General features: G+C 43.4%; 1 protein-coding gene across 4 annotated transcripts in view; it reads right to left on the bottom strand.

Annotated features, from left to right (window-relative positions):
- Positions 1-476: 476 nt before the first annotated feature.
- The window catches only part of TP73 (tumor protein p73), a 104848-nt gene continuing 79380 nt past the window's right edge, over positions 477-25944 (bottom strand). The window contains exons 5-13 of one of the 4 annotated variants that reach the window (XM_075329083.1): positions 24787-24896; positions 18228-18376; positions 17766-17857; positions 14068-14192; positions 8354-8505; positions 8124-8256; positions 5844-5937; positions 1538-1682; positions 477-1165 (exon numbers count right to left, since the gene is read on the bottom strand). In XM_075329083.1, coding sequence (XP_075185198.1) covers positions 1137-1165; positions 1538-1682; positions 5844-5937; positions 8124-8256; positions 8354-8505; positions 14068-14192; positions 17766-17857; positions 18228-18376; positions 24787-24896 — 1029 coding nt within the window. In that variant the 3' untranslated portion in view covers positions 477-1136. Of the gene's footprint in view, positions 1683-5843; positions 5938-8123; positions 8257-8353; positions 8506-14067; positions 14193-17765; positions 17858-18227; positions 18377-24786; positions 24897-25944 lie in introns of all 4 variants that reach the window. The other 3 variants (XM_075329081.1, XM_075329082.1, XM_075329084.1) reach the window with 3 other exon arrangements.

The raw sequence follows: 25944 nt of genomic DNA, 5'->3' as shown, positions 1-25944 counted from the left end.
TGTTAAGTCCCAATGAGTAGACTGTAGGCCCAGGACGAGTGAGTCAATGGGGATGTTTGGAGCAAGGTTCCATAAATTTAAAAACATGACTCGTTTCGTGGGTTTCACCATTTACATTCTATTTATACACCAATAGTAGACATCTTACCATATGTATGCTGAACTAAACATTTCTCAGAATGATGTTTCCTCAGTGGTTTACTCCCCAAAAAAGAACACAAGTGACCTTGTGATGTGCAAAAAAAAAAAAAAAAATCTAACATGGGGCTTGGGCTAAATGCAGCATTGGAATCGTGGGGAATATAATTTAAAATAGGTGGATCTTCTTAAATTACTCCCTGGTAACAACAATGCAGCAATTTGTGTCCTACTGTACAATGACACAAAACACAATACACAATTACTGTAATTTTTTTTTTTTTTACCAGTTTATCATAGGCATTCACAAATACCAAAACTGGTTATGTCACCCCTTGAATCCGTGCATTTACAAAAAAGAGTCAAAAACCTTTGAAAAATTAAATATATTAATTAGTCAAATAAAGCACAGCTTGTGAATGAATAAGACAACACGGTAAGAAGCTTTATTTACTACCCGCACAGTATAGGGTTCTGCACGCCCCATACACTGGACTACTCACTACTACTCTACAAACCATGAATAGTTTATATTACAGATAAATAATAGAAACAAGAATATTATGGGACCGAGGAGACAGGACATATTTACATTGTAGGTTACAGCCATAAATTACAGATATTTATGCCCCTAAAACGCAGCTGAATTGACTGAACCCAGTTATATATAACTTTTTTTTTTATAAACACCTTTTTCGGTGCAGGTCTTTAGATTCTCACGTTTTGTCAAAAACATGTTCTCAAAAAAGCCATCAGAAATGTTTGTAACGAAACACAATGAACAGGTTTGAATACTTTTTTGGCAGTTCATTGGGAAGAACGTCCTCTGTTTTGTACCCCTTGAAGAGTTGCTTCGCCAGCAACGAGCAGACATCTTGGGATATGGATAATTCTCCAGTTTATGTGATGCAATGGAGATGCCCAAGATGAATCAGGAACCTCTCAACGATGGTCGCCAAGAGAGATTTATCCACTTATAGGGTACCTGCTTCATAAATTCATTCTTTTGGTGTGGTTTCAAAAATACCTAAAGATAAAAGAAGCATCATTTGTGCACTTGGATCATCCCCTTATCATCGACCCTACAGTGGACCCTACAAGATGAAACCAAAGCCACCAGTAGTAGAACATTTGTGCTACATTCTTAATGGAATTACTGTTGGCTTCATCAAGTTGAGAAAATCTATATAATTTTGGTCAACGCCATCCCAGTTCTCTATATATTAGTTCATATCAGACTCTGCAAACTCTTCTTTAATAGACTGTTTTCGTGCTTTGCAGTCCGGTAAATCGAATCCAAAGTCGGCCCAATCATCAGCTCCATTCCGATTAGGAATGGTGATGGTGTGTCGTACTCGAAAATGTACAGCCTCCATAACACGCTGACGCTGGAGCTCACCTGAGCTGCCGATAGAAATGGTGGAAGCGTTACTGCTGGATCGGATCAGTTGTTGGGCTCCATAGTCGTGGCCTTTGTTCAGCTCTTGGATTCCTCTCCATATTAAGCTTTTATAATGCTCAGGAATCTTCAGTGCTCCAAGATCCTGCAAGAATAGATGGGGCAGATTAAGAAAGGTCTGGAATAGTCCCAAAAGCATAAACAGAAATAAAAAAAAAAAAAAGCATATAGGAAAGGCAAGAGACAGACACAAGGGGAGATCAAGATGAAGACTATATGAGTCTGTATATAAGGTTATGCTAGATTTAGGACTCTAATCATGCTATCCAAATATATATAAATGGTAGCCCAGCTGGCTTGGAGTCTTCCTGAAGGATGACACGAGCACTAGTCAGTAGGCTTCATAAAATCCTAATGTGTTACCCATTGACCTATGATTATGCCCAAAACCCAAGTCATTAAACTCATGTACCAGGCCATCCATTTAACATACACTGAACTAAAGTGACCCATTCCACTTCTGAATGGCAAGGAAAATCTACTGATTTCGGAAAGGAATTCAGTGTTTTCATGGAAAAAATACCAAAGAGATATCCCACCAACACCAATGGTCATCTTCACACCTGTGAACACTTTCCATCCCTTCTCATAATATTGTTTGTAGTCACCTAGCAGCTCAAAAATGTCTACCATAAACAGGCTTGGTGTAAGCTGCTCCGTTTCCTAGAACCCATGGGTTGCCCTGACCTTCACCCTTTAACCCCTGTACAGGGATCTGGACTTAAACAGAGCTCCCTAGGTAAGGGCCACATAGTCAGCTGCTGTTCATTGGCTCAAGCTGGCAAGAAGGATAGTCAGGAAACCGGGTCAGATACAGGAGGTCATGTCAGGAATGGAATCAACAACAAGCGGGGTAGTCAAATGCTTTAACGCCCCAATACCTGGAAGACTGAAGATATAAAGAGGCTTTTTGCCAAACGACTCTTCATCCAGGAGGCATACAGGTATGGCTAATTTCACCTTTATGCCACCTGTATGCCCATATTAATAACTAAAAAAATGCAAAAGGATGATCACGTTAAGTGCCATCTTCAGAAGATTATGAAAAACAAAACTTGGATGAACTGTGGCAGTGCGCTGCTCATGAAGAAAAGGGGAAGGTACACTGTGCAAACTTAACCGGAAGTAGAACGGCATCCTCACATTGGAGGAACCTCCTGAAAACGACATAGCCTGAAGCTACTTACATGCCTGACATAACTATTTAGCAAAGTACTTTCATTTGAAAATAACACAACACTTTATTAAGGTAATTTTTGCTAATAGTAAACCATTATAACTCTATGACTATGCAGAGGATTGGGAGATGTGTAAGAAATGAATGATCACATGATAGCTCAGTGGTTAGCACTGTACGGTGGCTCAGGAGTTTGCACTGTACGGTGGCTCAGGAGTTTGCACTGTACGGTGGCTCAGGAGTTAGCACTGTACGGTGGCTCAGGAGTTTGCACTGTACGGTGGCTCAGGAGTTTGCACTGTATGGTAGCTCAGGAGTTTGCACTGTACGGTGGCTCAGGAGTTAGCACTGTACGGTGGCTCAGGAGTTTACACTGTACGGTGGCTCAGAGGTTAGCACTGTATGGTAGCTCAGGAGTTTACACTGTACGGTGGCTCAGGGGTTAGCACTGTACAGTGGCTCAGGAGTTAGCACTGTACGGTGGCTCAGGGGTTAGCACTGTACGGTGGCTCAGGGGTTAGCACTGTACGGTGTCTCAGGAGTTAGCACTGTATGGTAGCTCAGGAGTTTACACTGTACGGTGGCTCAGGGGTTAGCACTGTACGGTGGCTCAGGAGTTAGCACTCTACGGTGGCTCAGGGGTTAGCACTGTACGGTGGCTCAGGGGTTAGCACTGTACGGTGGCTCAGGGGTTAGCACTGTACGGTGGCTCAGGGGTTAGCACTGTTTTTTTGCAGTGCTAGAGTCCTGGATTCAAATCACAAAGGAGTTTGTATGTTCTCCCCGTGTTTGTGTGGGTTTCCTCTGGGCTCTCCAGTTTCCTCCCAAACTCCAAAAACATAGTATTAGGGGATTTAGATTGTGAGCCCCAATGGGGACAGTGGCGATCACATCTGTAAAACACTGTGAGAATTAATGGCGCTATATAAGTGATTACAATAAATAGATAAATAAATTATCACAGAATGTTGGGCCTAAAACACCATAGCGTTATAAGCCAGAGCCTGATTATGGATCATTCTGAATAACGGTGGGTCTACAAGCAGCAGGTGAAGACAGAGGTTGTACAAAAATGAGCAATAATAATGAATAGAGGGTTATTCTGGAATGAAAAGAAAAAAACAACTTAGAATTAAGAATAATGATAATGAGTTTTAGGATGTCATTCCAATACCCTTCCATTTCTACATCCCTCTTAGGCCTCCTTCACACACCCGTGTCTCCAGTACTTGTGACGTTCACACGTACTGGAGACCCGGACATACGTAGACCCATTAAAATCAATGGGCTTGCGCACATGTCCATGTTTTGACATGGAACGTGTGTCCGTGTGCTCCACACGGCGACATGTTCATTTTCTGTCGGCAGCAAGGATATCACATGGACCATACACTGATGTGATACGTCTGACATCAGTGTAACAAGTTACTGAGAAATAAATGTATTTTTATACTTACCTGTCTCCGGTGCTGCTGTCACACTTGCTTTTGGGCCCGCTCATTATGCTCATGAATATTCACTGCACTGACTGTGGACAAGCAAGTGTGACAGCAGCGCCGTAGATAGGTAAGTATACATGTTCATGCTGTCCGTTTGCTATCCGGATGACACACAGACATGACACTGATGACACACACTGATGGCCCACGGAACTCCACAAAGGACTGTGCAAAACGTTAGTTTCTTGCACGGGCATGTGAAAGGGGCCTTAGGCTATGTGGCCACGGGACTCTGTACCTGCAGATATATCTATCAGGTATGTCCGCAGGTTTTCCGCAGCAGCTCCCTGGAATCTGCAGTTATACATACCTGCGGGATTACAGCGAAATAGCTGCAGTAAACCTGCGGACATTCATGCGACTTACCTGCGGAAGTCCCAGCATCTTTCTCCACAGTGGAGGGCCGGGAATTCCGCAGGAATAATTGACATACAGTTATGTGCAGCTGCGGGACATCTGCAGCATATTCCGCAGCCGCATATACCGCAGCATGGACACAGACACTCCCCATGTCCCATAGGATAACATGGGGAGTGTCTGTACTTGCTAAAACCTGCGGATTTATCTAGAAAATCCAGATAAATCCGCAGGTTTTCCGCGGCAATATCAGCGGGTGCAGAGTCCCGTGGGCACATAGCCTTAGAGAGATACAAAAGGTGAGTTTTCCTGGTGACCGCTGATGTTCATACATCCAGCAGAGTCAATGCAAAAGCTGGAAATCCAAGATCACCACTAGCATTTTGTCTAAAAAACATATTTTTTTTTGCGTTTTATTACACGATAATATGCGTTTTTACATATTGCACGATTTCCTGAGTTTATATCTTGTTCTAAGTTTATAACTTGTAGCTTCCTTCTTCAGAGCTCCTCTATGCTAACTTATGACCACAGACCACATCAAAGTTGAGCTGAACTTTTATGTGGTTATTAATGAACTTGAGAGGCGCTCCAAAAAAGATGTTCAGAAGGAGCTCACTGATAATCAGTCTTTTTTAGCCCAAAGTACATGCATTCAAGTAAACTATTCACTAAGATGCTACTATATAGATACAGGATAGCCCGAATGTTGCCTATTTGACGTGCAGGTTAAAAGAAACACTGAGCAGAATGAATACAACTGATGCCTAATGCACAGCCTTGTGAGATATAACCGGACACAGGGATGTTTGATATTTTTGGTTAGTTCTTGCATTCAGCAATAATTGTGTATAATTTTTGCCTGGAGACTTCCTTGAATTACCATTTGCAAAAATTCATTTTAGGGTCACAGGGTCCGGTCCAGTCGTATTCACACCTGCTCACACACTGTTAGTATGGGCAATAGGACAATCAAGGAGCTCAAGACCCTCAAAGGTCTCAATTTTTTGTTTAATAAACATAGCTTCTTGGGAAAAGTAATTTGTCTATAGATTGTAGTGAGACATCTCCTATTTAATGGCTGTCCCTACGCTGTACAGTGGCTGCTTGCTGTGGCTGCGCTGCGGTGCGTGTGCTGGTCCGAGCTCGGCTCAGCTGTTTTATCTGGTTGTGAGGTCCCTGATTATAAGAGGATTCCCCTCCAAGTATTTACCTCCATAGTTAGGTTCTGCAGGTGGTATATATTCTGTAAACCTTGTGATGTGAAATACTCGATGCAGTTTGGACACCCCAGTCCTGTCAAAAAACTGCAGAAACAAAAAAGGTTTGGAAAAAAAAAAAGCAGAATTAACTGACAGATAAACCATCGGTCATCATAACAGGACATGAACTTCACAGAGTTGTCTGTGCCAATCAAGGGCACTGCTGGAAAAACTGGTGCAAAGGGGAGAGCAGAAAGGATGTAGCCAACAGCAGGAATACTCAAGAAGAAAATGTGGTTTGCCATGTCACCTCAAATTACTCTTTAGCACATCTGACCATATAAAAAAAAAGTTCCAGATAGCCCTCATTGTCTTCTGTACTAAGTGTATGTCCACCACTAATCACTATTATATCGTTGACTTACAAAATTAATCTACAGAAAATCCACTACATTTCTTATTCTGTACTCATGTACATCCTGTAACATATCCCCAGAGCAGCACTCACTATTCTGCTGGTGCAGTCACTGTGTACATACATTACTTATCCTGTACTGATCCTGAGTTACATCCTGTATTATACTCCAGAGCTGCCCTCACTATTCTGCTGGTGCAGTCACTGTGTACATACATTACATTACTTATCCTGTACTGATCCTGAGTTACATCCTGTATTATACTCCAGAGCTGCACTCACTATTCTGCTGGTGGAGTCACTGTGTACATACAGTACTTATCCTGTACTGATCCTGAGTTACATCCTGCATTATACTCCAGAGCTGCACTCACTCTTCTGCAGGTGCAGTCACTGTGTACATACATTGCTTATCCTGTACTGATCATGACTTACAGTCTATATTATACTCCAGAGCTGCACTCCCTATTCTGGTGCAGTCAGTGTGTACATACATTACATTACTGTACTGTACTGTACTGATCCTGAGTTACATCCTGTATTCTACTCCAGAGCTGCACTCACTATTTTGCTGGTAGAGTTACTGTGTACATACATTACATTACTTGTTCTCTACTGATCCTGACTTACAGTCTATATTATACTCCAGAGCTGCACTCACTATTCTGCTGGTGCTTTCAGTGTGTACATACATTGTTTATTCTGTACTGTTCCTGAGTTACTGCCTGTATTATACTCCAGAGCTGCACTCACTATTCTGCTGGTGGAGTCACTGTGTACATACATTACATTACTGATCCTCTACTGATCGTGAGACCTCCTGTATTATACCCCCCAGAGCTGCACTCACTATTCTGCTGGTGCAGTCACTGTGTACATGCATTACTTAGACCGGGTACACATATCCGGCTTTTCACCGGTTTGACGGATGTGGCGCACACCAGTACAGTATCATATAGTACAGTGGCAGCGCTGCAACTTCCGGGTCACATGCTCCGGTCACATGACAGCATGTGACCGGCACTTGCTACGCTGCCAGTGTCATGTATACACTGTACTGGCGTGCGCCACATCCGTCAAACCGGCGAAAAGCCGGATATGTGTACCTGGCCTTAGTTGTACTGATCCTGAGTTACATCCTGTATTATACTCCAGAGCTGCACTCACTGCACATATATGTAATATATACTAATGCCCTATTGAGTACATACATTTTTGGATTTGGATTAAATTGGTCCACACGTACTGAATCCGTCTTGTGTTACACTGCCTGGATTTTCCATTGCTGGGGATTATTTTTCTGCGTTTTCTGACTCTCCCATTGATCTAAGGGATCTGACTCTGGGGAGTGAACGCTCAGCTGAGCACAGTCATCCCCTGGAGATATCTTTTGCAGTTTTACTACGATGACTGGGATTACGATGACACCCCCAGCCTTAAGACGTTTAGACCCACTTTCCATGTCACCCTTTTCACTTCTGCTTTTCCCCATTTTTTGTTTTTAGATGAAAAATTTTCAAAAATTGGTACAACACAGGGGGAATAATACAGTTGAGGACTAGATGAAGCTTTCCCCCATATCTGTTTTAGTAAATATCTAAATTCCCCATAACATGACCATTCTGTAGCATCATTTTATTGTTGTTCCCCTGTTATTCCTCCTGGAAATAAATCAGTAAAGTTGAATATTGCCATTATTCTCCATGTCAGTGTCCAGTCAGTGGTGAGACTTTTCAGAGGTTTACCATGTGTTGTGTGTTACATGACCACGATTGTTATACAGGTGATCTGAGGGCAGGTTAGTTCACAGAGGATGCATCTATATTAGATCCATGCAAAGTACGGGTGACAACCATGTAATTACCAGCAGGCCTACCTGACTAGGCTGGGGTCCGCGTTGTAGGGGGGTGGGGGAGTGCAGTGTGACCCCGATACCATAGACTGTGAAGAGTGAGCGCCGTTCATCTCCCCATTGGCTTGCATGGAGTGGTTGTTCAGCATACCAGAGCCTGGAAACAGGAGAGAAGCAGAGTATTACATGACAAATATGAAGTAATAATAACATATGGACCCTGCTTAGTAGAAGGGTATAGATAATATTCTTACCCATGGGCATCATTCCGGGTGCCGCGTTAGCACCATGCTGATTGGGCTGCCCCACTAGCTGGTTGACGGATGGCAGTTTGTTGATCCCTCCATGTACTTTATTCATTGGAGACATGACAGGACCATAGGATGACTGTGATTGCAGATGGGCACTGGGAAGGAAAACATGGCGTTACTACAGAAGATTCCCTTTTGTAGAGTTCAGCAATGTCCGATATGTCAGGAGATGTAATGGATGAGCTAACCACTGATCAAATATGGAGGTAATGGGAGCAAAAGTAAAAAAAGAGGTTAGGTTTAGAGGTTAGGGTTTGGGATTGGGGTTCAAGGTTAGGGGTCAGAATTATTGTTAGAGGTTATGGTTAGAGGTTATAGTTTGAAGTTATGATTAGGGTTTGAGGTTTGGGTTAGAGGTTAGGGTTAAAGGTTAAGGTTGGGGTTGGGGTTGGGTTAGAGGTTGGGGTTGGGTTAGGGTTAGAGGTTAGGGTTGGGTTAGGGTTGGGGTTAGAGGTTGGGGTTGGGTTAGGGTTAGAGGTTAGGGTTGGGTTAGGGTTGGGGTTAGAGGTTGGGGTTGGGTTAGGGTTGGGGTTAGAGGTTAGGGTTGGGGTTAGAGGTTAGGTTTGGGGTTAGAAGTTAGGGTTGGGGTTGGGTTAGGGCTGGGGTTAGAAATTAGGGTTGGGGTGCTGGTTTGGGTTCCCTTCATTGAATTTCATCATCATAGGATCGGGAGGCCAGTGCTTGGTACCCGTCTTCCCTAAGTTCATCATCCTTTATTTGTGTACAGGTTCACACAATCCAGGAATTGATTCTCATCCTGTTTCGTGCAAACTTTAGCATCAGGACAGCTCCAAACAGGCACAATGAACGTGTTATGAGCCTCCATTATTGAAGCCAAATAAGTGACCCTGTGGCCCCAGTCTGATCATTTTACACTAGTATACAACAAAAAAAGAAAAGTACAGCACAGCACAGTAGATTTCATTATTCTATTCTGCAAAGTCCAGTGTGAATTGTATCTGATAAATGGATGATGGATGGATAATACAAGTGTATCAGGCACAGGCGGCTGTAACATGGGGGCTGCTAAGCTTTGTAATGCCTTTCAGTGACTTCTCTATTAAACAGATGCCATTGTAGTGATGTATCAGTCATAGCATTGCTTTGTGATGTTGAGAATGCAGGCTGGAGAAGATGATCAGACTGATATACTTGTTTGTGGGAAAGGTTTTAGTAAAACTTACATTTTATTCATTGAAATCCCTGGTGTTTGTATATATGAGTCCAGTGGGCGGTCCTACTGGTGACTGACAGTCTTCCCTGTATGACTGTGCAGCTATACATAAGTGACAGTCACCAGTAGGACCGCCCACTGGACTCATATACAAACACCAGGGAATTCAATGAATAAAATTACTAGTTATACTGGAATTGTCTCTCCAGTAAAGGAGACAAACTCTAGCACAGCGCCACCTATTGGAAGTAGCGATCCTAAAAGTCACAAGTGGATTTTCAACAATCCTTTGAAATATGACTCAGGATATATAAGCCAGATCAGAATCCCAATTTGCAGACACGGTGTTTCGGGGTGCTTGCCCCTCGTCAGTGCAAAGTATGGGGGTGTCTGATCTGGCTCATGAGAAAGCTATGTGGGGACCACGGGGGAACACTATTCTCCTTAAGGAGACTTTGCAAGCCAGTCTGGCTGCCAGGTAAGGGGACTTATAGCTGCAATGCCCCTCTGGGAAATATTCAAATTGTCTCTCCAGTAAAGGAGACAAACTCTAGCACAGCGCCACCTATTGGAAGTAGCGATCCTAAAAGTCACAAGTGGATTTTCAACAATCCTTTGAAATATGACTCAGGATATATAAGCCAGATCAGAATCCCAATTTGCAGACACGGTGTTTCGGGGTGCTTGCCCCTCGTCAGTGCAAAGTATGGGGGTGTCTGATCTGGCTCATGAGAAAGCTATGTGGGGACCACGGGGGAACACTATTCTCCTTAAGGAGACTTTGCAAGCCAGTCTGGCTGCCAGGTAAGGGGACTTATAGCTGCAATGCCCCTCTGGGAAATATTCAAATTGTCTCTCCAGTAAAGGAGACAAACTCTAGCACAGCGCCACCTATTGGAAGTAGCGATCCTAAAAGTCACAAGTGGATTTTCAACAATCCTTTGAAATATGACTCAGGATATATAAGCCAGATCAGAATCCCAATTTGCAGACACGGTGTTTCGGGGTGCTTGCCCCTCGTCAGTGCAAAGTATGGGGGTGTCTGATCTGGCTCATGAGAAAGCTATGTGGGGACCACGGGGGAACACTATTCTCCTTAAGGAGACTTTGCAAGCCAGTCTGGCTGCCAGGTAAGGGGACTTATAGCTGCAATGCCCCTCTGGGAAATATTCAAATTGTCTCTCCAGTAAAGGAGACAAACTCTAGCACAGCGCCACCTATTGGAAGTAGCGATCCTAAAAGTCACAAGTGGATTTTCAACAATCCTTTGAAATATGACTCAGGATATATAAGCCAGATCAGAATCCCAATTTGCAGACACGGTGTTTCGGGGTGCTTGCCCCTCGTCAGTGCAAAGTATGGGGGTGTCTGATCTGGCTCATGAGAAAGCTATGTGGGGACCACGGGGGAACACTATTCTCCTTAAGGAGACTTTGCAAGCCAGTCTGGCTGCCAGGTAAGGGGACTTATAGCTGCAATGCCCCTCTGGGAAATATTCAAATTGTCTCTCCAGTAAAGGAGACAAACTCTAGCACAGCGCCACCTATTGGAAGTAGCGATCCTAAAAGTCACAAGTGGATTTTCAACAATCCTTTGAAATATGACTCAGGATATATAAGCCAGATCAGAATCCCAATTTGCAGACACGGTGTTTCGGGGTGCTTGCCCCTCGTCAGTGCAAAGTATGGGGGTGTCTGATCTGGCTCATGAGAAAGCTATGTGGGGACCACGGGGGAACACTATTCTCCTTAAGGAGACTTTGCAAGCCAGTCTGGCTGCCAGGTAAGGGGACTTATAGCTGCAATGCCCCTCTGGGAAATATTCAAATTGTCTCTCCAGTAAAGGAGACAAACTCTAGCACAGCGCCACCTATTGGAAGTAGCGATCCTAAAAGTCACAAGTGGATTTTCAACAATCCTTTGAAATATGACTCAGGATATATAAGCCAGATCAGAATCCCAATTTGCAGACACGGTGTTTCGGGGTGCTTGCCCCTCGTCAGTGCAAAGTATGGGGGTGTCTGATCTGGCTCATGAGAAAGCTATGTGGGGACCACGGGGGAACACTATTCTCCTTAAGGAGACTTTGCAAGCCAGTCTGGCTGCCAGGTAAGGGGACTTATAGCTGCAATGCCCCTCTGGGAAATATTCAAATTGTCTCTCCAGTAAAGGAGACAAACTCTAGCACAGCGCCACCTATTGGAAGTAGCGATCCTAAAAGTCACAAGTGGATTTTCAACAATCCTTTGAAATATGACTCAGGATATATAAGCCAGATCAGAATCCCAATTTGCAGACACGGTGTTTCGGGGTGCTTGCCCCTCGTCAGTGCAAAGTATGGGGGTGTCTGATCTGGCTCATGAGAAAGCTATGTGGGGACCACGGGGGAACACTATTCTCCTTAAGGAGACTTTGCAAGCCAGTCTGGCTGCCAGGTAAGGGGACTTATAGCTGCAATGCCCCTCTGGGAAATATTCAAATTGTCTCTCCAGTAAAGGAGACAAACTCTAGCACAGCGCCACCTATTGGAAGTAGCGATCCTAAAAGTCACAAGTGGATTTTCAACAATCCTTTGAAATATGACTCAGGATATATAAGCCAGATCAGAATCCCAATTTGCAGACACGGTGTTTCGGGGTGCTTGCCCCTCGTCAGTGCAAAGTATGGGGGTGTCTGATCTGGCTCATGAGAAAGCTATGTGGGGACCACGGGGGAACACTATTCTCCTTAAGGAGACTTTGCAAGCCAGTCTGGCTGCCAGGTAAGGGGACTTATAGCTGCAATGCCCCTCTGGGAAATATTCAAATTGTCTCTCCAGTAAAGGAGACAAACTCTAGCACAGCGCCACCTATTGGAAGTAGCGATCCTAAAAGTCACAAGTGGATTTTCAACAATCCTTTGAAATATGACTCAGGATATATAAGCCAGATCAGAATCCCAATTTGCAGACACGGTGTTTCGGGGTGCTTGCCCCTCGTCAGTGCAAAGTATGGGGGTGTCTGATCTGGCTCATGAGAAAGCTATGTGGGGACCACGGGGGAACACTATTCTCCTTAAGGAGACTTTGCAAGCCAGTCTGGCTGCCAGGTAAGGGGACTTATAGCTGCAATGCCCCTCTGGGAAATATTCAAATTGTCTCTCCAGTAAAGGAGACAAACTCTAGCACAGCGCCACCTATTGGAAGTAGCGATCCTAAAAGTCACAAGTGGATTTTCAACAATCCTTTGAAATATGACTCAGGATATATAAGCCAGATCAGAATCCCAATTTGCAGACACGGTGTTTCGGGGTGCTTGCCCCTCGTCAGTGCAAAGTATGGGGGTGTCTGATCTGGCTCATGAGAAAGCTATGTGGGGACCACGGGGGAACACTATTCTCCTTAAGGAGACTTTGCAAGCCAGTCTGGCTGCCAGGTAAGGGGACTTATAGCTGCAATGCCCCTCTGGGAAATATTCAAATTGTCTCTCCAGTAAAGGAGACAAACTCTAGCACAGCGCCACCTATTGGAAGTAGCGATCCTAAAAGTCACAAGTGGATTTTCAACAATCCTTTGAAATATGACTCAGGATATATAAGCCAGATCAGAATCCCAATTTGCAGACACGGTGTTTCGGGGTGCTTGCCCCTCGTCAGTGCAAAGTATGGGGGTGTCTGATCTGGCTCATGAGAAAGCTATGTGGGGACCACGGGGGAACACTATTCTCCTTAAGGAGACTTTGCAAGCCAGTCTGGCTGCCAGGTAAGGGGACTTATAGCTGCAATGCCCCTCTGGGAAATATTCAAATTGTCTCTCCAGTAAAGGAGACAAACTCTAGCACAGCGCCACCTATTGGAAGTAGCGATCCTAAAAGTCACAAGTGGATTTTCAACAATCCTTTGAAATATGACTCAGGATATATAAGCCAGATCAGAATCCCAATTTGCAGACACGGTGTTTCGGGGTGCTTGCCCCTCGTCAGTGCAAAGTATGGGGGTGTCTGATCTGGCTCATGAGAAAGCTATGTGGGGACCACGGGGGAACACTATTCTCCTTAAGGAGACTTTGCAAGCCAGTCTGGCTGCCAGGTAAGGGGACTTATAGCTGCAATGCCCCTCTGGGAAATATTCAAATTGTCTCTCCAGTAAAGGAGACAAACTCTAGCACAGCGCCACCTATTGGAAGTAGCGATCCTAAAAGTCACAAGTGGATTTTCAACAATCCTTTGAAATATGACTCAGGATATATAAGCCAGATCAGAATCCCAATTTGCAGACACGGTGTTTCGGGGTGCTTGCCCCTCGTCAGTGCAAAGTATGGGGGTGTCTGATCTGGCTCATGAGAAAGCTATGTGGGGACTGGATCTTTTCTAGTAAACCAATCTCTGATTCTGCTCAGTTTCCTGCTCACACATCGAAGCGCATGTACAACATGACAGGTTCTGTTTAATGTACATGTTGGGAGCTTTTCCCAGCACAGAGATGGGTCAGTCCGCCCATTGTCTTACTGTCTCTGGAGCAGCTGCTGCTGTTGCTGTCGGTAGGAGTCCACTAACTGCTGCGGCACCAGCTCCACCAGCTCCAGACTCTCCTTTATCTTCATTAAGATTTCAAAGTTCTCCCGACCACGAACCTGAAACAAAGGAAACCGGTCAGGACAACAACAAAGGGACGGACATAAGAAATGTCACAGAGAAGACAGTGGGACTGGTCAGAATGTAGATATGTACATCCAGAGCAAAACGTATACTGTTATGTCACATATATTGTGTGACTTCACATACATAGTGCACTTTACTGACGTGTACAGAGTATGCCTTTACTGACATGTAAATCATACTATGCCTTTACTGATATATAAAGCTGTGTGTGTGTGTGTGTGTGTGTGTCCGCTAAAGGAATCCGCACCGTCGCATGTACAATCATGAAATTTTGCACAGACGCCTCATGGGACTCAGGGAACGTCATAGACTATATTTTGAGGAGAAAATTTAACCCCGCACTTTACAGTTATTCACCAAAAAACCTCCTTACATTAAAGTCAAAGGAGCTGGGAACTAAAGGTCATTAATAGAAGCTGTGATTGGTTGCTATAGGAACAAAGGACATTCATAATGTAAGAAGCTTATGTGTGAGGTAATATGATGTTGGTGGAGAGAGAGATATAGAAAGACAGACAGACAGAGAAACAGACAGGGAAAGAGACAGAGAGACAGACAGGGAAAGAGACATACACAGACAGACAGGAAAAGAGATAGACAGACAAAGAGACAGACAGACAAAGAGACAGACACAGGGACAGAGACAGACGGGGAAAGAGACAGACAGAGACAGATAGACACAGGGAAAGAGATAGACAGGGAAAGAGACAGACAGTGACAGACAGAGACAAAGATATTGAGAGAGACAGACAGGGTAAGAGACACACAGAGATGGACAAAGAGAGAGACAGACAGTGACAGACAGACAGACAGACAAAGAGATAGAGACAGAGACAGACAGACAGAGAGGCAGATAGAGAGACAGACAGAGAATGGGAGAGAGAAAGAGAGACAGTTACTATCCTGGGAAACGCCAGGTACTACAGCTAGTATAATATATACTATACGGCATACCACTATATATACATACAGTTAGGTCCAGAAATATTTGGACAGTGACACAATTTTCGCGAGTTGGGCTCTGCATGCCACCACATTGGATTTGAAATGAAACCTCTACAACAGAATTCAAGTGCAGATTGTAACGTTTAATTTGAAGGTTTGAACAAAAATATCTGATAGAAATTGTAGGAATTGTACACATTTCTTTACAAACACTCCACATTTTAGGAGGTCAAAAGTAATTGGACAAATAAACCAAACCCAAACAAAATATTTTTATTTTCAATATTTTGTTGCGAATCCTTTGGAGGCAATCACTACCTTAAGTCTGGAACCCATGGACATCACCAAACGCTGGGTTTCCTCCTTCTTAATGCTTTGCCAGGCCTTTACAGCCGCAGCCTTCAGGTCTTGCTTGTTTGTGGGTCTTTCCGTCTTAAGTCTGGATTTGAGCAAGTGAAATGCATGCTCAATTGGGTTAAGATCTGGTGATTGACTTGGCCGTTGCAGAATGTTCCACTTTTTAGCACTCATGAACTCCTGGGTAGCTTTGGCTGTATGCTTGGGGTCATTGTCCATCTGTACTATGAAGCGCCGTCCGATCAACTTTGCGGCATTTGGCTGAATCTGGGCTGAAAGTATATCCCGGTACACTTCAGAATTCATCCGGCTACTCTTGTCTGCTGTTATGTCATCAAAACACAAGTGACCCAGTGCCATTGAAAGCCATGCATGCCCATGCCATCACGTTGCCTCCACCATGTTTTACAGAGGATGTGGTGTGCCTTGGATCATGTGCCGTTCCCTTTCTTCTCCAAACTTTTTTCTTCCCATCATTCTGGTACAGGTTGATCTTGGTCTCATCTGTCCATAGAATACTTTTCCAGTACTGAGCTGGCTTCATGAGGTGTTTTTCAGCAAATGTAACTCTGGCCTGTCTATTTTTGGAATTGATGAATGGTTTGCATCTAGATGTGAACCCTTTGTATTTACTTTCATGGAGTCTTCTCTTTACTGTTGACTTAGAGACAGATACACCTACTTCACTGAGAGTGTTCTGGACTTCAGTTGATGTTGTGAACGGGTTCTTCTTCACCAAAGAAAGTATGCGGCGATCATCCACCACTGTTGTCATCCGTGGACGCCCAGGCCTTTTTGAGTTCCCAAGCTCACCAGTCAATTCCTTTTTTCTCAGAATGTACCCGACTGTTGATTTTGCTACTCCAAGCATGTCTGCTATCTCTCTGATGGATTTTTTCTTTTTTTTCAGCCTCAGGATGTTCTGCTTCACCTCAATTGAGAGTTCCTTAGACCGCATGTTGTCTGGTCACAGCAACATCTTCCAAATGCAAAACCACACACCTGTAATCAACCTCAGACCTTTTAACTACTTCATTGATTACAGGTTAACGAGGGAGACGCCTTCAGAGTTAATTGCAGCCCTTAGAGTCCCTTGTCCAATTACTTTTGGTCCCTTGAAAAAGAGGAGGCTATGCATTACAGAGCTATGATTCCTAAACCCTTTCTCCGATTTGGATGTGAAAACTCTCATATTGCAGCTGGGAGTGTGCACTTTCAGCCCATATTATATATATATATAATTGTATTTCTGAACATGTTTTTGTAAACAGCTAAAATAACAAAACTTGTGTCACTGTCCAAATATTTCTGGCCCTGACTGTATATAATGCTATGCCATTAGTGAAGTGTATATATTTCACTACTGACATTTACATTTAATAGTATGCCTTTACTAATGTGTATATAGTAGTATGCCTTTTCTGACATCTATATTAATGTGTTTACTGACCTGTATATACTACACTTTTACTGTTATTTCTATTTAGTAGTATGTCTTTGCTGACATGTATAGAATAGTACATCTTTCCTAATATTTATATAGTAGTATTCCTTTCTTGACATGTACATAGTAGTATGTCTTTATTAGTGTGTGTGTATATTACACCTTTAGTGAAATGTAGACAGTAGTATGCTTTTACTGACATGAATATAGTAGTATGCCTTTACCAAAATATATATATTACACCTTTAAAAATGTGTACGTAGTGCATATTTACTGTCGAAAACGTAGTAGTATGTTTTTACTGACATAAGCATATTGTTTTTTGGATGCCTTTACTGACATGTACACAATATACTTTTACTGACATGTATATAGTACACTTTAAGGTACACTTTTAAGCTCATTCTTCAGCAGTGCATCTCTCCTCTGGCTCTCTGTGTCCTGTTGGTTTGGGGGGCGGTGCTCCTTAATATTGGCAGTTCGGAGTGGTGGCACAATTTAGCCGCAGGTCCCAACTGTGCTCTCCAAATACTCAAGGCAGAGGCAGCTTTGGAGGAAAAGGGTGAGCTGTACCTGGACAGATCTAACAATCTGGTCAGCTTCAGAGCAGCGCTTACAAGCTCTACAGGGAAGGAACTTACATGCGCTGCCTAGGAGATTGGCCACTGATGACTGACAGGGTAACCTATGAAAAGTCTCTCTGTTTTTGAGAATGGAGAGGGGTTTTAATAAGAGATAAATTGCACAGTTACTGGTTTGTTGTTTTTACAAGCATTATATGCAGTGCTCCTTTACTCACCGGGACATAGTAGATATCCTCCTCCCCATGACGTCTTTTCTTGATGTTTGGACACAGAGACGGCACCCCTTGTGGACTCTGCTTACAAGATACTGATAAAAAAGGATTCATTTAATGATAAAGCCATACACATTTGGGAACTATTTAAAGGAAAATTGGAAAACTGCAGTTGGAAAAGAAATTCTGTATGTTGCATTAGCCAATGATGAAAAATTAATGGTGATATAAGTATATGGTAGGCGCTAATACTTTATGTTATGCATGGGGCAGTATCTGATAAGGCAGAGCGTAAAAACAGGGATTACTTTATGTACAATGAATGAGAAAGACAAGAAAATGGACTGACGTATATGGCATTATTTTATGGTTGGTCTATAAACGTGTAATGCTAATTTGGAGCTCTAGAGGGCAGCATAGAAAGCAAGCAATTAGATTGGATGGATTAAAATATACTTATCGTACACTCACTGCGCTTGTTGGCATTGCCGTTTTTGGCCGCTGTTTCATTCAAAGCCGCCTGTTCTCGGAAATGATCTTCATCTGCTTTCCGGTCCCTTCCAGGACAAGCACAGATCCGGCCTTCAAATGATCTTCGGCCGAGTACTTGTCCACTGCAAAACAATGCCATTGTGAAAGGGATATTCTCATGTTATTAAATTTCAATATTTATTAAGACAGCATGAAAATAAGCATTGTTTGCAATTGATTTGCTATTTCTACCCGCTGTCACTCTCCTGTTGTGAGAGCTTTTATCTTACATAGTGTACAGCTTCTATGAAGCATTGCCCCAAGACCATAGCTAACTGTGCATAGTGGTTACATTCCAGGAGAAGAGTTAACTCCTAATATCCCAGCCATCTCTCTCTAGTCCATTGATTTCTATGAATAACAGTTCTCTTCTTATCTCAAACTCGCTCCTGCTATAAATCTTGCAAAATTACTGACCAGTAATGGCAGTTTTAGAGCAGGTTACATAATCACAGCTCTCACTATCCTAAGTTGTGTGCTTGTTGAAATGTCTTGCTATCTTTAGGTGTAAATATAGTGGTAACAGTTTAGTCTCCAGAACGTACCACTGATTGCTGAAAGTGTTATAGGAGAAGTTGTGCTGGGCTTTATAGTACTACTAATACTACAGCTGTGCGCTCACCAGAACTGTCACTCGAGGAGAGCCAGCCCTGCCAAAAACCAGGAAAAAAGGAGACTACAAAGTTATAAGCTGCTCAACAGGCAACTTGAGAATAGCTCTTTAAAGATAGGAATTTTAGGCACAGAGAGAAACTAATTCTTATTAAAATTGCAAAATTGGTACTGTATAGTGTTTGTCACTGCTAATTTGGTAGTAGTGGGCTCCTGTGTTCGAATCTGACCACATTTTTTGGGAGTGGGGATCTGAATGACCATAGTGACCAAAGTTGGTAAGGATAATCCTATGTGTGAAATGTTAGTTAGGCAGTTGTATATATTTTGGCAGTTTAAGTGCACAGCACAGCAGGATATTTTAATCGGATCTAAATTTTGTGAGCCTTCTCCAAACTGCTGTCTCCTGAGAAAACCGTAAGTAACTACACAAGGTTTTTCTGATATGTATTTTTCTCCTTTCTATATATACACATATATACATACACATATATAGCTATATATATATGTATATATATATATATATATATATATATATATATATATTCGAATCATGTTTAGAAAGAACAAACCACCTTCTATCATGGGTGTGTCACGAGTGACAGTCATGTGGTTTCTTGACATAGAAGGTCACAGTGTTTGGCTGTGCAGATTGCTCCCTGACTTTCCATTGTTCCTGCTGTCAGTATTCATTGGTATAGGTAGCTTTCCTGCTGAATTCATCTCTCCCTTTTGGACCCAGCAGGAGCTCACCTTCCACCCAGCTGCTATCATCAGCATTATCTTGATGCTCAAATACCCCTCCTCCCTTGTACTTGTGCTGGTGATATTTTCAGTTCATTCAAGCCTTGGTTGCAAGCATGTGGCTTAGGCTGCTTTCACACCTCCGGTTTTTCTTGTGCGGCACAATCCGGCACTTTGCAGGAAAAACGCAACCGGTTTTTTTTTGCTGCCGGTTGCGTTTTCCTGCATAGACTTTAATTAGTGCCGCATTGTGCCGCATGGGCTTGCGTTCCGTCCGGTTTTTGCCGCATGCGGCAGATTTAGCCGATGCGGCGGCCGGATGGAACGTTGCCTGGCACGTTTTTTGTGCGGCAAAAAAAACGCATCACGCCGCATCCGGCCGATGCGGCGCATTTTTCAATGCATGCCTATGGACGCCAAATGCGGCGCGATGTGGCAAAAAACGCATCCGGATGCCGCATACGGTTTTTGCCACTGCGCATGCTCAGTAGCATGCTGCAAGCGGCAAAAACCGGACGGGCCGCATTTAAAAAACTTATGCAAAGGATGCGGCTTTTTCGCCGCATCCGTTGCATAGGTTTTAAAGCCGGACTGGCCGGCGCTGCACCTACCGGATGTGTGAAAGCAGAATAATACTCCTCTGTGGTATCATTGCTGAAAACTTTGCTGAACTTGTACCTGTATTTTGACCCTGTGTGTCCTCCTTGTGTCTTCTATAGTGTTTAGTGGGGTTGATGAAGAGCTCATCCCATCTGTTCCCTATTTAGGGTCCAGCACTAGGGATACCTAGGGTCAGGTATCCAGCTCGGCGCATAGTGCAGAACCTAACTAGGGAGTTGAGGGACCAGCAGAAGGTTTGGTCAGTGGTCACCATCTTCCCCTTCCCTAGACACAGGGTTTCCCTTCCCTTTCACCGTTCGCTTTTTACTTTCCCGTACCTAGCGTGACACCTTGATGACCATTTTTTAGCACCATGCCTTCTCGTCAGTGGTCGTCTCATAGAGTTATTGCCATAAAATAATTAAAGTAACACCCTAAAACTGTGTTATCACTAGTGAGATATTCACAGCCGCATTTACACACAATGATTAAGGGTGGCTGTGTTTTGTAGTCCATCATCCACCACCCTCCCACAATGTGGTCCCGGGTTGACAATGGGTTGTCTACTCATGGCCCTCTTCTCCATTTTGATACTCCTATCAAAATTACACATTAAAGGGGTTGTCTAATACTTTGATATTGATGACTTATCTTTAACATTCCACACAGGGGCTTAAAATAAATTGTGAAAAAAAGGTTAAAAAAAATAAAGTTAATTTACAAAAAAAGAAATATATCATATGAGTTACTCCAATTTAATCTGGAATCAACAAATGTATATATACAATAAATATTTTATTGAGATACACAATAAAATGTAAAAGTTAATAGTATAAGAAAAAACAATGAATACAAGGGGAGGTCAATGAGAGATACAAACTAAAGAAAATAAGAAAACAATACAAAGGGAAGCCATATTATTACCAGTAGGGTATATATAAGCTCATATGTACATCCACAAAGGTAATTACAATGCAATTCTATGAGTTAGCTATATAGACATTTGGTACAATAATAAAATCAATGGTGAAGAGATAAAGATGAATTATACTCAAACACATCCAAAAATAATAATAGCATTTGTATTTTTGTGTATGTTTGATTCTAATGCATTTTTATCTTTTCACTATTGTTTTTTTTATTGTGCCAAATCTCTATATATCTAACTCATAGAATTGCATTGTAATTAACTTTGTGGCTATTCATATGAGCTTATACATATCTACTCTTTGGTAGTATACTGCCATCTGGTGGCTACCCTTTGTATTATTTTTGTATCTTCATTATTTTGAGTTTCTCATTGACCTCCCCTTGTTTTCATTGTTTCTTGATTTTACTATTAATTTTTACATTTGTTTTGTTGTGTGTCTCAATAAAATATTTATTGTATATCTACATTTCTTTTATTTGTAATTAAATTGGAGTAACACATATGATATTTTAGGCTTTTTCTGTGCGCTTTTATCTATATTGTAATTATTTTTTAGATTTTAGGCTTCTTTCTAAATTTCAAATCAACCTCCTTTTGCTAATCCAAAAAAACCCCAAAACCAAACACATGTATTATCTCTGCATCTATTCTGTCCATTCTGTAAAAATATAAAATTATTTAACTCATATGGGAAACATTGTAAAGAGAAAATCAAATTACTAAAATTGCAGTTTTACAAATCATCTCACCATCCAAAGAAATTGGAAAAATAGCTATTAATTAGTATGCACAATAAAATAGTACCTTAGAGAGACAAGCAAGACAAAATAAAGCATGGATAGTGCTTGATGGTGACCCAGTGTTCGATAGTGATCCAGGTGCTCAACGGTGACCCAGTGCTTGATGGTGACCCAGTGTTCGATAGTGACCGAGTGCTCAACAGTGACCCAGTGCTTGATGGTGACCCAGTGCTTAATGGTGACCCAGTGTTCAATAGTGACCCAGTGTTTGATGGTGACCCAGTGCTTAATGGTGACCCAGTGTTCAATAGTGACCCAGTGTTTAATGGTGACTCAGTATTTGATAGTGATCCAGTGCTCAACGGTGACCCAGTGCTTGATGGTGACCCAGTGTTCTATAGTGACCCAGTGCTCAACGGTGACCCAGTGCTTGATGGTGACCCAATGTTCAATAGTGACCCAGTGCTCAACGGTGACCCAGTGCTTGATGGTGACCCAGTGTTCTATAGTGACCCAGTGCTCAACGGTGACCCAGTGCTTGATGGTGACCCAGTGTTCGATAGTGACCCAGTGCTCAACGGTGACCCAGTGCTTGATGGTGACCCAATGTTCAATAGTGACCCAGTGCTTAATGGTGACCCAGTGTTCGATAGTGACCCAGTGCTCAACAGTGACCCAGTGCTTGATGGTGACCCAGTGTTCAATAGTGACCCAGTGCTTGATGGTGACCCAGTGTTCGATAGTGACCCAGTGCTCAACGGTGACCCAGTGCTTGATGGTGACCCAGTGTTCAATAGTGACCCAGTGCTTAATGGTGACCCAGTGCTTAATGGTGACCCAGTGTTCGATAATGACCCAGTGCTCAACAGTGACCCAGTGCTTGATGGTGACCCAGTGTTCAATAGTGACCCAGTGCTTAATGGTGACCCAGTGCTTAATGGTGACCCAGTGTTCGATAGTGACCCAGTGCTCAACAGTGACCCAGTGCTTGATGGTGACCCAGTGTTCAATAGTGACCCAGTGTTTGATGGTGACCCAGTGTTCGATAGTGACCCAGTGCTCAACAGTGACCCAGTGCTTGACGGTGACCCAGTGCTTGATGGTGACCCAGTGTTCAATAGTGACCCAGTGCTTAATGGTGACCCAGTGCTTAATGGTGACCCAGTGTTCGATAGTGACCCAGTGCTTGATGGTGACCCAGTGTTGGATAGTGACCCAGTGTTCGATAGTGACCGAGTGCTCAACAGTGACCCAGTGTTCAATAGTGACCCAGTGTTTGATGGTGACCCAGTGCTTAATGGTGACCCAGTGTTCAATAGTGACCCAGTGTTTAATGGTGACTCAGTATTTGATAGTGATACAGTGCTCAACGGTGACCCAGTGCTCAACGGTGACCCAGTGCTTGATGGTGACCCAGTGTTCTATAGTGACCCAGTGCTCAACGGTGACCCAGTGCTTGATGGTGACCCAGTGTTCGATAGTGACCCAGTGCTCAACGGTGACCCAGTGCTTGATGGTGACCCAATGTTCAATAGTGACCCAGTGCTTAATGGTGACCCAGTGTTCGATAGTGACCCAGTGCTCAACAGTGACCCAGTGCTTGATGGTGACCCAGTGTTCAATAGTGACCCAGTGCTTGATGGTGACCCAGTGTTCGATAGTGACCCAGTGCTCAACGGTGACCCAGTGCTTGATGGTGACCCAGTGTTCAATAGTGACCCAGTGCTTAATGGTGACCCAGTGCTTAATGGTGACCCAGTGTTCGATAATGACCCAGTGCTCAACAGTGACCCAGTGCTTGATGGTGACCCAGTGTTCAATAGTGACCCAGTGCTTAATGGTGACCCAGTGCTTAATGGTGACCCAGTGTTCGATAGTGACCCAGTGCTCAACAGTGACCCAGTGCTTGATGGTGACCCAGTGTTTGATAGTGACCCAGTGTTTGATGGTGACCCAGTGTTCGATAGTGACCCAGTGCTCAACGGTGACCCAGTGCTTGATGGTGACCCAGTGTTCAATAGTGACCCAGTGCTTAATGGTGACCCAGTGCTTAATGGTGACCCAGTGTTCGATAGTGACCCAGTGCTCAACAGTGACCCAGTGCTTAATGGTGACCCAGTGCTTAATGGTGACCCAGTGTTCGATAGTGACCCAGTGCTCAACAGTGACCCAGTGCTTGATGGTGACCCAGTGTTCAATAGTGACCCAGTGTTTGATGGTGACCCAGTGTTCGATAGTGACCCAGTGCTCAATGGTGACCCAGTGCTTGATGGTGACCCAATGTTCAATAGTGACCCAGTGCTTAATGGTGACCCAGTGCTTGATGGTGACCCAGTGTTCGATAGTAACCCAGTGCTTGATGGTGACCCAGTGTTGGATAGTGACCCAGTGCTTGATGATGACCCAGTGCTTGATGGTGACCCAGTGTTCAATAGTGACCCAGTGCTTAATGGTGACCCAGTGCTTGATGGTGACCCAGTGTTCGATAGTGACCCTGTGTTCGACGGTGACTCAGTGCTTGGTGGTGACCCAATATTTGATAGTGACCCAGTGCTTGATGGTGACCCAGTGCTTGAAGGTGATCCAGTGCTTAATGGTAACCCAGTGCTTGACAGTGACCCAGTGCTTGAAGGTGATCCAGTGCTTAATGGTAACCCAGTGCTTGATGGTGACTCGGTGCTTAATGGTAACCCAGTGCTTGACAGTGACCCAGTGCTTGAAGATGACCCAATGCTTGACAGTGACCCAATGCTTGAAGATGACCCAATGCTTGACAGTGACCCAGTGCTTGACGGTGACCCAGTGAGGCGTAAACAGATGGCTACATACAATGTGCACTGGCAGCAATATACAGAAGGTCACTTACTCTCTGGTCTCCAGCGTGATAATAATCAGGATGGGTCTTCTGTTCATTCCTCCAACACAACTGCTGTTACACATGAAATTATAGAGGATTGTGGTAAACTCAGTGCCAACCTAAAAAAGCCAAAAAACACCAAAACAGTTTACTACAACAATGCCCCCAGCTCCATAGAAGTAACTATGCTCACAATATGGGGTGCTCTGGTTCCTGCAAATATATAGTATTCTGTATATAATAAACATTTGTAAAGTTTTCCCCTATATTTTGTGCCTTAAGAGGCATCATGTTCATATTAGAGGCCAAATGAAGTTTGCTTATTTTAAAGTTTCCATCAAAAAAATGTACATTTTTTCCATCATCATTTTGTGCCTCACCCAACACTACTGGTAATGTGTACTATTAAGGACAGGGTGCTGGGCAGTGTCATGAGATCTATTTCTGCTCACAACTCCCAAAACCATCAGCATGCCCTTTCTATGTCCTTTCATCACATCCAGTTAATCTACTTCCCCCTCTAGCATTTGTGAAAAATTACAGTAAATTACAAATCAGTCTCGTTCTCACTATGGCAGATGTAAATATTGTCTTTAGTAAGATTCCAGTCAGTCTTCTTCCCCTCTAGAAGCTGTATGTATAGTGTCTAGTAGGTTTTCAAGTCAGTCTCCTCCCCCCTCTGGAAGCTGTAGGTATAGTGTCTAGTAAGTTTCCAAGTCAGTCTCCTCCCCCCTCTGGAAGCTGTAAGTATATTGTCTAGTATGTTTCCAAGTCAGTCTCCTCCCCTTCTGGAAGCAGCAAGTATCGTATCTAGTAAGTTTCCAAGTCAGTCTCTTCCCCCTCTGGAAGCTGTAAGTATAGTGTCTAGTAAGTTTCCAAGGCAGTCTCCTCCCCCTTCTGGAAGCTGCAAGTATAGTATCTAGTAAGTTTTCAAATCAGTCTCCTCCCCCCTCTGGAAGCTGTAAATATAGTGTCTACTAAGTTTCCAAGTCAGTCTCCTCCCCCTTCTGGAAGCTGCAAGTATAGTATCTAGTAAGTTTCCAAGTCAGTCTCCTCCCCCTTCTGGAAGCTGCAAGTATAGTATCTAGTAAATTTCCAAGTCAGTCTCCTCCCCCTTCTGGAAGCTGTAAGTATAGTGTCTAGTAAGTTTTCAAGTCAGTCTCCTTC

This window comes from Anomaloglossus baeobatrachus, chromosome 11 (assembly GCF_048569485.1).
Source record: "Anomaloglossus baeobatrachus isolate aAnoBae1 chromosome 11, aAnoBae1.hap1, whole genome shotgun sequence".
NCBI lineage: Eukaryota > Metazoa > Chordata > Amphibia > Anura > Aromobatidae > Anomaloglossus > Anomaloglossus baeobatrachus.
The sequence above is the reverse complement of the archived record's forward strand: the minus strand, read 5'-3'. Positions and strand labels throughout refer to the sequence as shown.